This window comes from Cyprinus carpio, chromosome A11 (genome assembly GCF_018340385.1).
Source record: "Cyprinus carpio isolate SPL01 chromosome A11, ASM1834038v1, whole genome shotgun sequence".
Lineage (NCBI taxonomy): Eukaryota > Metazoa > Chordata > Actinopteri > Cypriniformes > Cyprinidae > Cyprinus > Cyprinus carpio.
Window position 1 is genome coordinate 20,876,287 of NC_056582.1, and position 14,867 is coordinate 20,891,153.

General features: G+C 38.8%; 1 protein-coding gene across 1 annotated transcript in view; it reads left to right on the top strand.

Moving 5' to 3' along the window:
* Positions 1 to 2,765: 2,765 nt before the first annotated feature.
* LOC109062865 (heterogeneous nuclear ribonucleoprotein L-like) overlaps positions 2,766 to 14,867 on the top strand; it is a 12,915-nt gene continuing 813 nt past the window's right edge. The window contains exons 1-11 of the mRNA XM_042766744.1: positions 2,766 to 2,870; positions 5,386 to 5,623; positions 5,697 to 5,782; positions 6,336 to 6,432; positions 6,530 to 6,602; positions 11,389 to 11,460; positions 11,601 to 11,815; positions 12,562 to 12,683; positions 14,067 to 14,268; positions 14,428 to 14,485; positions 14,578 to 14,676. Of these exons, the coding sequence (XP_042622678.1) occupies positions 5,393 to 5,623; positions 5,697 to 5,782; positions 6,336 to 6,432; positions 6,530 to 6,602; positions 11,389 to 11,460; positions 11,601 to 11,815; positions 12,562 to 12,683; positions 14,067 to 14,268; positions 14,428 to 14,485; positions 14,578 to 14,676 (1,255 nt within the window). The 5' untranslated portion in view covers positions 2,766 to 2,870; positions 5,386 to 5,392. The remainder of the gene's footprint in view (positions 2,871 to 5,385; positions 5,624 to 5,696; positions 5,783 to 6,335; positions 6,433 to 6,529; positions 6,603 to 11,388; positions 11,461 to 11,600; positions 11,816 to 12,561; positions 12,684 to 14,066; positions 14,269 to 14,427; positions 14,486 to 14,577; positions 14,677 to 14,867) is intronic.

A 14,867-nucleotide genomic window follows, 5' to 3' on the forward strand; every position in this document is an offset into this window, starting at 1 on the left:
GGGTTGAAAGTTTGTAGTTCACCTCAAACCTCATTATTTACTCGCTCGTAGGTTTTATGCAGTAAATGACAGACATCAGGCCTCGTCGCTGAAAAATGACACAGTTTCATAATATCACTCTCACTTCATTCTGCAGGGTGAGACGGGTGTTAGAGACAGACAGCAGCTGTCAGAAATAATCCAGACAGACTGCTCTATAAGAGGACAGACAGGTGTGCGCGCATCTCTGTCTTTTATTAGACATTCTTCATGATTTCATGGGAGCGTAACACTGAAGGTGTTTTCCTGCCGTTGGTTTGAGATGGCAGTGCTGTTACGAAAGTTCAAACTATTCATCTGTTGATCTCTGTGGTCGCGGAACAATCAGGAGTTTTGCAAAGCAGAAAATGGAAAGAGAGTTTGATGCTTGCAAAATAAGAGCAACATGCAGATGCATGTGTGGTTTCACGTGTGTTAAACATGGGACATGTGCTTCACTTCATTTGATTTTTCTAGATAGATGCACCTTTATATGTTTGACTTGTTATTCAAGTGAGAATTAATGGAGAAAATGAAAATGATAGATTTTATAAATAAACAGCTAATATTGGCAGTACTGGTGTTGACACAGCATGATTTAACTGACACATGACAAACCTCACATCCCCATTCTCCCCCCCCACCATCCATTAAGAAACTACAAACTACGATATCAAAAAAATATAAAACAAAAAACCTAAAATACCAATATCCATGTCTATACAAATCTTGTGCACCACCTGAACTTGCAGTCATCCGACCTTTAAAAAAGACATCCACAGATGTAGCAATAAGTACATTTGTCCCACAATCCCACAGCTGGAGACGCTTTCATTCACCCTAATCTTGAGTGTTAGAAAACTTTGAGAAAAGTTTTAAATGATCTTTTAATAACCTCTGATTCTAGTGAATCTGCTGTGCTGGTAATTTTAGATTGAAGTGCTGCTTTGACACAGTTGACCCATCATGTTCTTCTTTCTCAGTTAGAGCAGGTTGTGGGCATTAGAGGAACTGCTCCAAGTTGCTTTCAATTGTATCTTAAAACAGAAGTTTCTGGGTCACTGTAGGAGAATAACACACAGGCCTAGTTCTCCTGACTTGTGGTGACCCACAGGGCTCTGTTTTGGGCCCTATAGCGTTTTTCTTCATACGGTTCCCCTTAGGTCCTATTCCTGAAAAGAAACACTTGTATTATCATAGTTATACGTATGATACACAAATTTATCTGTTCCCTGAAGCACAAGAATACTTACCGGTTTCTAATAAAACTGCACCAACAGCACATATTTTCAAGCCAAAGATTAAGTAAAAAATGTTGAAATATTATTAGATGTTAAAACAGCTGTTTTCTATGCGAATCTCTGTTAAAGTGTAATTTTATTTCTGTGATGTGCAGCTGTATTTTCAGCATCATTACTCCAGTCTTCACTGTCACATGATCTTCAGAAATCATAATAATATGATGATTTGCTGCTCAAGAAACATTTCTGATTATTATCAATGTTGAACACAGTTGTGCTGCACAATATTTTTGTGGGAAACTGTGATGCATTTTATTTTCAGGATTCACAGTTGAAATAGAAAGTTCAGAAGAACAGCATTTATTTGAAATAGAAATCTGTTGTAACTAGGGGTGGAACGGTTCAACTTACTCACGGTTCGGTTTGTATCACAGTTTCAGAGTCACGGTTTCGGGGTATACCGTTCGGTGTGTGTGCTATGTTAGGGAAAAACTATATACTGTCAAATAAAAATAAAGAAAATATAAGAATGATCCAAACTACAAGTAAACAGCACAAATAAAATACAATAAAGTAAAGATACAAATAAAAAACAGAGATTTTCAAGTTTTTTTAGGTAGGTCTAACATTGCAGAAATTGACATAAAGTAATGAAATGTTAAACAGCATTGCATATTTGACTGTATAAATTAGAGATTAATCTTTATTAAAAGTTACAAAAGCTATTCAATCAAGAGCAGTGAGTGATTTCTTTCTTGTTGCTGATTAATTTTAAGACTGTAAGAGAATGCACTGATCCAGTACGTTCAGCCGGCTGTGTCTGCTATAGGATACTTACCAAGACGGGCATTTTGACATAGTTTTGTGTGAAATTGTCCATTTAAACAAAATACTTCGGAGAGAGCTTAACACTTCAAAGTGTTCTGAGCTCACCTGTGGCTTCAGATGAGCGCACGCACAAATCTTCTCACTGCGCGCATGCGCGTGTCCTCCGGCTCTTAAATGTTTAAACTGGCAAAGTTTACATGAGTTTAGTTTAAACAGATATCAGCGTGTGCTGTTCAGGTCTCACCTGTGCACACAGTAACAACCTTACTGAATAAACAAGCATTAATTTAGAAAATTTTAAATCGCTCAGTCTTGCTGTACTGGCAGTAGGAGTGAAGAGATGATTGACAGGCGCCGCTGCATCAGGACCATCATACTGACCCTCTGGGATGTTCTGCTGTATATATGGCAGTGTTTTCTCCTGTCCTCTCCTTGTAGTGAATGTGTGGTGGACATCATCATCATCACAGCAGGACGTCTTCATCTGTCTCTTCCTCACAGGCTGTTCTCTCGTCTGAATGGGTTTAGTCACAGTTCTCCAAACGAACTTGTTCAGCTGTGAGAGACAGTCACTGTGAATGCAGATATCAGAGGGTGTCATGGTGTACTGTACTGTCGTTACCTGCTGCTGAATGAAGCTGGTTTTCCTCTCTCTGTTCTCAGGACAGCGGCCTCTGAGGCTCATCGCATCGCTCCGTCTCCTGTTGTCCATGTGCGAGGACTGTGTGAGTCCGTGGTGGAGGCACGACTGGTCGAGGCCTTGGAGAAATTCGGAAACATCTGGTAAAGTGATGCGTTCATTTGATTTGATTCCAGCAGAGGGATTTGTTTTCATTTGAATGCTCTTCTCTCGTAACGAATGAGCAGATAATGGCTTTGACCAGCCGGGACCTCAGCTGGTCAGCATTCGTTCAGAGCATTTCACTTCTGAGCTTCACGTTCATCACACCACATGAAAAGTCTCTGTCGACTGAGTAATAATTCTGTAACTGAAGCTTCATCAGGCCTGCGTTCGATTCTGTTTACTGATGTTTACACTCACTGAAGTTTCAGAAGGAGACATGGGGAGATCGTGAACACGTGCGTTTCTTGTGTTTGACCTCAGCTCTCAGATGCGTCAGGAACAGGAAGTGTGTGTTGTGTGTGCTTGTGTGTATCTGGGGGGACATGAATGGAGGTTTCCATATGGTAGTATTTATAGTCTGGATGAGTGAATCTCATGACCACAGATTGAGTGTGACAGCAATAACATTTGAATCTTTCAGTTCAGTCCAAACGATTCCCTTCATCAACTGACTTGAGTGTCTTGCTAGATCAAGGGATAGCATGTTTATGACAATATGTTACATGTGGTTAGTGCTTGTCGCCTTGTTTCCTGAAGTTATTTTGATGCTCAGTTATTTTGTTGTAATATATGGCAGTGTTTTCTCCTGTCCTCTCCTGTAGTGAGTTGTGGGTGGGACATCATTCAGCATCACAGCGGACGTCTCTTCATCTGGGTCTTCCTCACAGGCTGTTCTCTCGTTACTGAATGGGTTAGTCACAGTTACCAAACGAACCTGTTCATTTACGTGAAGAGGCAGTCACTGTGAACACAAAATTTAAGAGGGTGTGCATGGGTGACGTACTGTCTGTTACCTGCTGCTGAATGAAGATGGTTTTCGAGGAATCTGTTCTCAGGACAGCGGCTCTGAGGCTCACGCATCGCTCCGTTCCTGTGTCCCAATGTGCGAGGACTGTGTGAGTCCGTGGTGGAGCCGCTCTGGTTTTTAGGCCTGTGGAGAAATTCGGATATTTTGGTAAAGTGATGCGTTCATTTGATTTGATTCAGAAGAGGGATTGGTTTCAAGTGAATCTCCTCTCTCGTAAACGAATGAGCAGATAAGTGGCTTTGACCAGCCGGCTCAGCTGGTCAGCATTCGTTGCAGAGCATTTCACCTTCTGACGTTCACGTTCATCACACCACATGAAAGTCCTCTGTGACTCGAAAGTATTATAATTCTGGTAGTTTACGGCGCTTTATGTCGCAGGTCCTGCGTTCGATTCTTTTCTGATGTTTTTACACTCACTGGAAGCTCAGATAGGATTATTGGGGAGATACTGAATACGTGCGTTGTGTTTGAACCTCAGCTCAGACTGCACAGGAACAGGAAGTGTGTGGTTGGGTTTGTGTTCTGGGGGACATGAATGGAGGTCATATGAGTTATTTATAGTCTGATGAGTGAATCTCGTGACCACAGATTGAGTGTGACAGCACAAAACATTTGAATCTTTCCAGTTCAGTCCCAACATTGTTTTCATGAACTCATTTGGAAGATTTCTTGTTAGTTTTCATTAATTTGGATGCTGTTTTTTTTTTTTATTGTTCAAAATTATTAGTGTATTTGATGCGGCTGAAAATTAATTTTTTCCCTTCCAAAACCAAAGTTTTCATTTAGCAAAACTTAAAACAAACAAAAAGTTTATTTGGTAATCAGTGAATTAGTCAAATAAAGTCTGCAGCTGTATATAATAATTATCATTGCTGCCCACTACGGGATTTTTTTGTGTTTTTAAAATCAATCAGATTGATATTTTAGCATCATGAGCTGATGATCTTGTAGTTTGTTAGTAGTTTTGCAGTTCAATTTGTATTTGCAATTTTCACTTTAATTTTGGTTAAAGCTTTTATAATTTTGTTACTAAATTAAGTCATTATTATTATTATAATTTAATGGATTTTTTTTTTTGCATTTTCACTTATTGGTTTTAGTTTATTTAGTTTTAGTTATTTTAGTACTTCAAGTTAAGTTTTTGTTTTATTTCAGGTATTTTTATGGTTTTCGTTATATAATATTATAGTTTTGTCAATATTTAGAATTAAATTTTATTTTAATATTTATTGTTTTTACTTTAAAATAAATTCAGCTTTTAAATTGTTGACTGTTTTGTCATTATATAAAAAAAAATATTTATTAGTTTTAGCTTACAGGTTGATTTAGTTTTAGTTAATTTAGTACATCAAATGAAACAAAATGTTGCCTTGGCAACTAGCTGAAATAAAATCAGTTAAAAGTAAGTTTTATGTTAATGTATTTTTTTTTTTTGTTTTAGATATCATATTTTGAATTAGATTTTATTTTTACATTTTCTGTTTTCCCTTTAAATGTAATTTTTTTATGTAATTTTGTTGTGCATTTTTATGCATTTTTTATGTATGAATGAGTTGGCTGTTGTTGTTTGAGTTGACTGTGTTATTCAGCGTAACAGAACTGGTTTTAGTTTGTGTTCTGATGAGGGTCCTGCTGCTCTCCTGCAGTTACGTGATGATGATGCCGTTCAAGCGGCAGGCTCTGGTGGAGTTCGAGGAGGTTCAGAGCGCTGACCGCTGCGTGGCGTGTGGCTCGCAGGAGCCCGTCTACATCGCCGGACAGCAGGCCTACTTCAACTACTCCACCAGCAAACGCATCACGCGGCCCACCAACGCCGACGACCCCAACAGCGGGAACAAAGTGCTGCTGCTGTCCATCCAGAACCCGCTGTACCCCATCACTACGGTAAACCCCGTCTCCTCACTCACATCAGCCTCCCGACGGGACGCTCTCAACAGCTTCTGCTCTTCCTCTTTAGGATGTTTTGTACACAGTCTGTAACCCGATCGGAAACGTGCTGCGGATCGTGATCTTCAAGAGGAATGGGATCCAGGCCATGGTGGAATATCCTTCTGCTGCTCACGCTCACATTCACTAATATAACGCTCTGAAACAGAGCGTCACGGTCTGGATCGGGAAGCACAAATCCTGTTCACTTTCTCCATAGAGGGAGTGATTTTGAACGATCGAGCAGAATTCCTGGTGAAAAACTACATTACCCATGATTCTGCAGAGAAATCTCCACCAATCAGAGAATCGAAACAAGCAAATCACACTAAAAAACTCTTTAGCTCCGCCCACTCCCATGAAGCACTGTAAATAATGTAACTGGTTTGTTTGAATTAAGCTTGTGCTTTTGAATGTGCGTTCACTCCCCAGACACACATTAGACACACTCATTAAATATGCATGTATCCCGGCAACACACAGTAACGAGGCACTAACGTGACGACCGTGTTCCACCGGGAGCTTCAGCAGATCGTTTACATGCTGTTTACCCGCGTGTCTGAACTCCCATCAGCCCCCAGTTGTCTGATACTTATGCGTACGTGCTGTCAAGCACTACATTCAGTGTTGTGTTGTGTGTGTTGTCGAGTTTTTCCTTGACGGCCATCACGTTTGAATCCATCCAGAACGCTCAGAAGGCCAAAGCGGCCCTCAATGGGGCTGACATCTATGCTGGCTGCTGCACGCTGAAAATCGAATACGCTCGGGTAAATGTGCAGCGTTCACACACACACACTCACACACACACACCACACAGCGCTGGATCTAACACACATGCAGTGCCGTTGTGCTCTCTCATTCTAGCCCTCACGCCTCAACGTCATCAGAAACGACAACGACAGCTGGGACTACACCAAACCCTTCCTGCTGCGCCGAGGTACGAGTGTGTGTGTGTGTGTGTGTGTGTGTGTGTGTGTGTGTTTCTCACTGGTTACTCTTTAGGAGACTCTCAGGAGAAGGAATGAAAGCAGACCCAAATGCAGTTCAGTTTAACCTGAAACACTTTGACTGCTTGTTCTCAGACTGTTTTATTTACCAAAATTAGGAAACTGTCAATAAATAATAATTATATTTAAATTAAAATTATTAATTTGGAATTATTTTTGTAACTAAATGTTAACGTTCATATGTGACTTCTCCACTTGTTTGTGATTAACTCACAAATGGCAATTTCTCAGTAAATTCTACTCAAGAACATATATTTAGAGATTGACATTACTAGATAAACGTATATTTGTTATAGAAATGTGCATGCATTTTATTATTTTCCATGACTTTTTAAATATTTTATTAATATTTTATATAAAACTTAAAAAATAATAATAATAAAACAAAAATAAAAATATGATGGCCATCACGTTTGAATGCATCCAGATAAAAGAACTGAATGTTCTTCAGAGTTCAATAACAAATTTAAATTACTTCTCCTTTTAGTTAAAAAAAGATTGATTTAGATCTCTATAACTAGTGTGAACAGCAACCCAGTTTATTTGATAAGAAACGTCAGCGTTTATATTGAGATCTTTGGTGTGTTTGCAGACTTCAGATGTTTTGAGGCGTTGTTGAGATCTCATTAAATATCTGTACAGTCTATGAGAAATGGCACATCTGGTGTGTGATTGTGTGTTTTGAGCCCTTCTGGTTAGTTCATGTGATTTTGATTGCAGGTTTTCAGCAGTGACATCTGATGTATATGTGTGTTTTATGCTGAAGAATCTCTGATCTTTGTAATATCTGGTCAGGTTGTTTTGCTGTGTCAGATGTGGGTGTATGAAGCTTCAGTTTGATTTACCTGCAGAGGTGCGCATATGTTTCAGCTCAAACTCCCACATCATGTGAGCGTGCGGGTTTCACCTGTGCGGCGCGGTTGCTAGGCGTTGCTAGGGTCTTGTGGGAGGTTCTTACAGTGTCTTCCAGGAACAGACAGCCCATAATGCAGTGTGGTGCTCAGGCGTCTGGACGGAAGCGCTTTAGTCACGCGTGTTAGCCGGACAGCGGCTCAAACCCCAAACAAACAGTGTAAACAGCGTCAAAAACCACCAACAACACATCTAACCCACCCAACATCTCCAGATTGAAGGGCTGCTCAGCGTTTCTCAGTGCTGCTTCGTTATTGACTGAAGATAAGAGCGCGAGCTGAACTCACGCTAATGTGAAGACATTCATCCGAGAATATTAATGAACACGCTTCAGTACCTCTGTGTTAAACGTCTCTTCCTCTCTTTATCCTCTCTGTCTGTCTCGCTTTATTCCGGTGCTCTCAGCGTTCTGTACTTTCCGTCAGCACTTTGTAGAATTAGAAATGTGATGGAAGAAGCTCAGATCTCCTTCAGACACGTGGAGCCTAATTGCTGTCAGCTGTAGGCTTATACCAAATTATGAATATTAACATGACTTTTTTAACACTGTAGGACATTGTTTTTTCATGCATTGATCAAATTTAGTAGAATAATATGTCTTCTGTGTATCCAAAATACACATTTAAGCATTTATTTTGTTGCACTTTGGCTATTGTGTCTGTACAGTTCAGTTTCAGTCCATATCTTTAAAAGTTTTCTCCTCCACTTCAGCAGCACTTACATACACCAAACTTAACAGTTTTATTCCTCTCTATATTCTGAAGGTTTTTACTGAGGGGATTGTGAATATATCATTCACACTGATTTATACAACATTTTATTCCTAAAACATGGTGAAAATGTGTTTGTTTTCTGTTTGTTGACACTATTTTCTGATTTATGGAGTGATAAAAAGAGAAATCCAAAATCCCTTCTATAAAAAACTTCAGAATATAGATAGTAATAAAATTGTAAAGTTTGGTGTTTGTAAGTGCTGCAGAAGTGGAGAAAAAACTTTTTAAAGTTATGTATTGGGATTGAAAACTACAGATGCAACTATATAAAGAGTAATAAGATGAGACACTACAGACAAAACCAGTGGATATTTTTTATGTTCTGGTCAATTTTGAGATTTTAGTTAATTTTGCTTCCATAACATTTCACAATAGTGGAAAGAAAACACCCAAAATACACATTCAAGAGTTTTCTATTACACTTTATATATTTGCATCTGTAGATTTCACTGGCGTTACATATCTTTAAATGTTTTCTCCTCCACTTCAGCAGCACTTACAAACACCAAAACTTAGAGTTTAATTCCTCTCTATATTCTGAAGGTTTTTACTGAGGGAATTGTGAATATATCAGTCACACTGATTTATACAACATTTAATTCCTAAAAAGGTTTTGTTGTCTATTGACAGTATTTTCTGATTTATGGCGTGATAAAAAGAGAAATCCAAAATCCCCTCAGTAAAAATCTTCAGAATATAGAGAGGAATAAGTTTGCTGTATGTAAGAGCTGCTGAAGTGGAGAAAAAACTGTTTAAAAGATATGAATAATCTTATTTACAGATACTATTATTTAAAGATACGTATTATGAAGTGGAAAGAAAACACCCATTTATCGTTGTACTGCATCTATCAATAAAACATATATAAAATTAATTTATGTTCTGGAAATCTATGCAAATGAATGCATATATAGTTAAACAATGCCTTGTTTGCATATTCAAACATAACATTTTAGAAAAATTGTAATACGATACAATTGTCTCAATGTACTGTGATTAATCAGCTGAAGTATGGTGATATCTGTTAGTTTAATTTTAAACATATTCATCTGTAGCGTGTTGTCTTAAAGAATTAAAGACACTCAAGAGAAACAACAGATATGTTTCATATTATACTGTCTAACATTAAAATTATTTTTAATTACTTAAATTTTACAGTGTTGACATAATATATTGAATATTAATGTGGAAGAAAACTACTATAAATTAGCTAAAAAAAAAAAAAAAAAAAACAGAAATGTAATATTTATCGGTGTCCTATATTTTGCATGCAACCCTGTTTTCACATTAGTTTTCACATGGCATAATCTGGACCCCTTTTTTTCAGAACTTTTCAGATTTGTACACAGTTTTTTAAAATAGTAATTTACGCTAATTTTGCAGTCTGTTTACTTGCAATTATATTTATCTTTGAATTTTTGAATAAATATAAATATATTTTATATTTACAAATGTTGATGTATTTTTTATTGCTAAAATGTCCAGTATTTTTATTTACAAAAATGGCAAAGCACATAGAAACTGAGTGAGTGTTTTAAGAGTTTCAGGCTGTATTTTGTAGTCCTGCAGTCTGATCTCCATCTGTTTGGCTGAATGTGCAGCTCTTGTGTGTTTACGTCCTCATCCGTGCGTTATATTTCTGCTGTCAGTATGTGAGGAGGCTCAGCTGATATCTGAAGGTCACATTGAGCTGAAATCCCATGAGCCCCTCTGAAGACGGAGCCCAGCAGTGCCAAACACTTCCTGCCGCTAACTGCTCATTTTGTAGCAATTATCACGGCTGCGCATGAGTTCCTCCCGCAGGCCAACAGAGACAGAGACACACGCCTGTGTGTTCAGTCCACACACACAAACATGCTCTTATTCAGTGCTCTAGTGCTCTTATTCACACATGTGTGTGTGATCTCTGAAGTGTGTTTTCCAGTGATTCTCTAACTCTGTCTCTGTTTAAGCTTCTTTGGCTTTAAAAAGCACCTGGTATTTTTTATTTTCTTCTGAATGTCTGATTGTCTGTTTTTCTGCTTCATCTAAAGAGGATTACGGTTGAATCCAGCCTAATTTACAAAGCCTTTTATTTCTGCCCGTCTCTCTCTCTGTCTGTCTCTCAGTATGTACAGGGGTGATTCTGAATGGCTTTTATTTTCCTCTTTCACCTTTACGAGGCGTCCAGCAGCTTGTCTGTTTCGTTTGGTTCAGTGACATGTGAAAGTGAATGTAATATTGCAAATGGCCTTAAGTCGACTGCTTTTATTTTCAGATAGAACATGTCAGAAAAAGAAATTGCATTTACTTTTATGCATTTGGCAGATGCTTCTATCCGAACTGATGTAAACTGCATTGAATCACTTCTTGCATTTATTGGGAATCAAACCCTGGATCTTGGTGTTGTGAACACAATGCTCTGCTGTTTGAGCTGCAGAAATGCAGAACTAAATTTTACATACAGTAATGGTCTTTAAAAATACTTAGTTTTCTTCAAGATGTTTTGCATTTTGTTTTGCAGAAATGCAGAAAATAATATTTAAATTATATTTAATTATCTAAATTTCAGTATGTTTTTGGGAAGTATTTAATAATCTGGTTCACTGTAAAAATATTGGAGTACATTTAAAAAAAAATACTATTTGAGCTTTCTTCAAAAATTTTAAAAGTTTATAAAAATTAAAAAATGTAAAATGTTTTAAAAAATGTTCAATTCACTGACTATTTCTTTGTAATTAATTGTGTAATTTACTAGCAATTTCTGAGTAAAAATTTTTTTTTACCTTTTTATTTATTTGGATTTAAAAAAAAACATATATATATATAAACTGTATATCAAAATATTAAGACAAATGACTGTATTATGATTTTTCATGCAGACACGCACACATTCTTTCGTGTGAAGTGAGGGATGTTAATGATATTAAACAGATCTTCATTGTCTTCAGGTTCATGTGTGTCTGTTGTGTTCTCATAGTGAATGTTTTACCGGTGTAAATGTGGGTGTATTGACAGTCGGTGTGTGTGTGTTGAATGTGTTTTCCTGTAGAGCGCGGTAAAGGCCGACAGCGGCAGGCCATCCTGGGAGAACATCCGTCCTCGTACAGTGATAACGGATACGGTCAGTCACTCATCACGACACTGATTTAAACAAACAGCTAAAGCAGTATATTATAATACAACTTTGATAGGTTTATTAAGGCCTGAAGTGTTAGATAACAGTCTGTGTGTGTGTGTGTGTGTGTGTGTGTGCGCGTGCAGGCTCTCACTGCCCCCTGCTGCCGCTGCCCGGTAATAACCGCTTCAAGCGCAGCTCTCATGATGTACCGGAGGTGGTGACGTATCCGCTGCCCCAGACATCCTCATACATGAGCCACGCCTCCAGCTCCGTCGCCATGGTGAGCGGCCTGCATCCCGCCAAGATGAACTGCACTCGCATCTTCAACCTCTTCTGTCTCTACGGTCGAAAAGATAAAGCAAAGCGAGTTCAGAGCAAATGACTGACATTCACTGCACAGTGAACATACTGCACTGCAGTTTGAGAGCTTAACCTGTGTGTGTACTACTGTTACTCTACTGTTACTCTACTGTTACTCTACTGTTACTCTAGTGTTACTCTACTGTTACTCTACTGTTACTCTACTGTTACTCTAGTGTCAACCTACACTCAACCTACACTCAATCAATAATTACTCTAAACTAACTGATATACTATCATTTATATTATTTTTTCCCTATTTCCTATATTCCTCTTAATTTTTAAGGTTTTTGGTTTTTTGTTAGTTTTTTTTTTTATATTTTCAATTAAAGTTTAAGTCTTTTTTGTGTGTGTTTTTGTCATTTCTGTTAGTTTTACATTTTTATATTTTCCATTTTCTTTTTAGTTTAACTTAAAGACATTTTGATGTTACTTTTATAAGTTTTTATTTTTTATGACTACATGGTTTTAATTTGTATTAGAAATGTTGATTTGGCTAATTGCTGAATTTGAAGTTTTTTAAAATATTTTATTTAATTTCAGTTAAAGTTTATTTATTTTTTTTTACATTTACAATAAAAAAAAAAGTTTTATATTATTAAAAAAATGAAATGTAACATAATGCAATTGTAATGCATTACTTTTAAATGTAACTTTTCCCCAACACTGCTTATAACTAGCTGTAGATAAAGTCTTTGGAAAGTCTCAAAGAATAAATGTGTGAGTGTGTGTGTGTGTGTGCAGGTGAAGTTCATGAAGAGCGTCCCGGGCACGGCTCTAGTAGAGATGGGTGATGAGTACGCGGTCGACAGAGCAATCACACACCTCAACAGCATCAAGGTGTTCAGCAAACGCCTCAACGTCTGGTGAGCACACACACACACACACACACACACACTCACGCACACACTCACACACACACGCACACGCTCACACACACACACCCACACACACACACTCACACACACACACACACACACACTCACACTCTCACACACACACACACACACACACACACACACACACTCACACACACGCACACACACACAAACACACTCTCACACACACAAACACACACACACCACGCACACGCACACACACACACACGCGCACGCACACGCACACGCACACACACTCGCACTCACACGCACACGCACACACACACACCACACTCTCAAACACAAACACACACACACACACACACTCACGCACACGCACACGCACACACACACGCACACACACACACACACACACACACACTCTCACACACACACACACACACACACACACACACACACACACACACCACACACACACACTCACGCACACGCACACACACACTCACACTCACACACACACACACACACACACACACACACACACACACACACTCACACACACGCAAACACACACACACACACACACACACACACACACACACACACACACACACACACACTCACACACACACACAGTTGTTTTAATATTAAAATGTAATATTTCATGAATTCATCAGCACGTTAGTTCTGCAAGTTAGTAGCAAGTTCACAGTTAATGGTCACATGAAATTATTGAATCTTTTTTAGGTGTTTCAGTTTTTATTTTAAAATGATGTCAAGCACAACTTAATCGAAAAATTATATTTTGATTATTTTGTCAAATATAGCAGTTTGTACTGCAGTACACTAAACATCTGATGTTGTTGTTGTCGTAATTTAGTCTCCAATTATAAAAAATTTAGATGCATTACTTTTGTAAAAATTTTAACATTTCAAACTCATGCTGTTATTTTGGTGAATCATTAGTGCGATCAAGTTTATTTTATTTATTAGGGTTAGGGTTAGAATTACTGATGTTGTAGAATTCTGTCCACAATTCTGTAAAAAAAGTGAATCTGGCATGCAGTGTGTTTCTAAATGCATGCTAAACTCAGCACACGCAGAGATGAAGTTCAGTTCATGAGCTGCTCGCGTGTAAATGAACACAGTGCTGTCAAACAGACCGAACGCTTGATTAAACCTCAGCCACACTACACACCATTTCAGGTTTAGTGCAGTTAATTCATTTATTTTAATGTTGCATTTGATTTAATGAATCATTAATGAATCAAATCCTGCTTTAGAGGATGCTCACAGATCATCAGTCACGTTGAAACGTTGAGAGCATTATCTGAGCGTTTTGAGTAGACACAGTAGACTCCTGTAGTCACAGTAACATGTTCTCTGTCTGTCGTGTGTGTGTGTGTGTAGCGTGTCGAAGCAGCACGCCGTCATCCCCAGTCAGGTGTTTGAGTTGGAGGACGGCTCCAGCAGCTATAAGGACTTCGCTATGACGCGTAACAACCGCTTCACCAGCGCCGGCCAGGCGTCCAAGAACATCATCCAGCCGCCCTCCTGTGTGCTGCACTTCTACAACGTGCCGCCCTGCATCAGCGAGGACGACCTGCAGCGGGTGAGCCTCGGCCAATCAGGCGCCAGCATAGTTGTTGTTGTTTTCATTGTTAACACAGACAGTGGTTAGGGTCAGATTATAGTGTTTATAACTAGCTGAGGTCAGGTGAATGTGGCGTCTTCTGTTGAATCGCACTCACGCTCCTCTGTTGTTTCACAGTTATGCACAGAACACGACGTCCCAGGATTCATCAAATACAAAGTGTTTGACGCCAAACGTGAGTCTGAGTTCCCAGCCCTGACACCGAGCTGATGTGTGTTCTCTCGATCCGCTTGAGCTGATCATGTGTCTCTGTGTTTGGATCTGCAGCCAGCTCAAAGACCATCTCTGGCCTGCTGGAGTTCGACAGTAAGACCCACGCCGTGGAGGTTCTGACCGTCCTCAACCACTATCAGATCCGGATCCCCAGTGAGTGACCGCTCCAGTCCAGCCTCACCATCACCTATGAGCAGAGGAGACACCGAGGCGTTCAGAGCATATTAGACAGATAAAAGAACTAAAACTTGACTGTGGTCGTCCAGAAAACATGATTAAATGTTCATGTGAACAGTCTTCAGTCATACAGAATATTTCAGTCTCTTATGAAATGTATTTTTGTG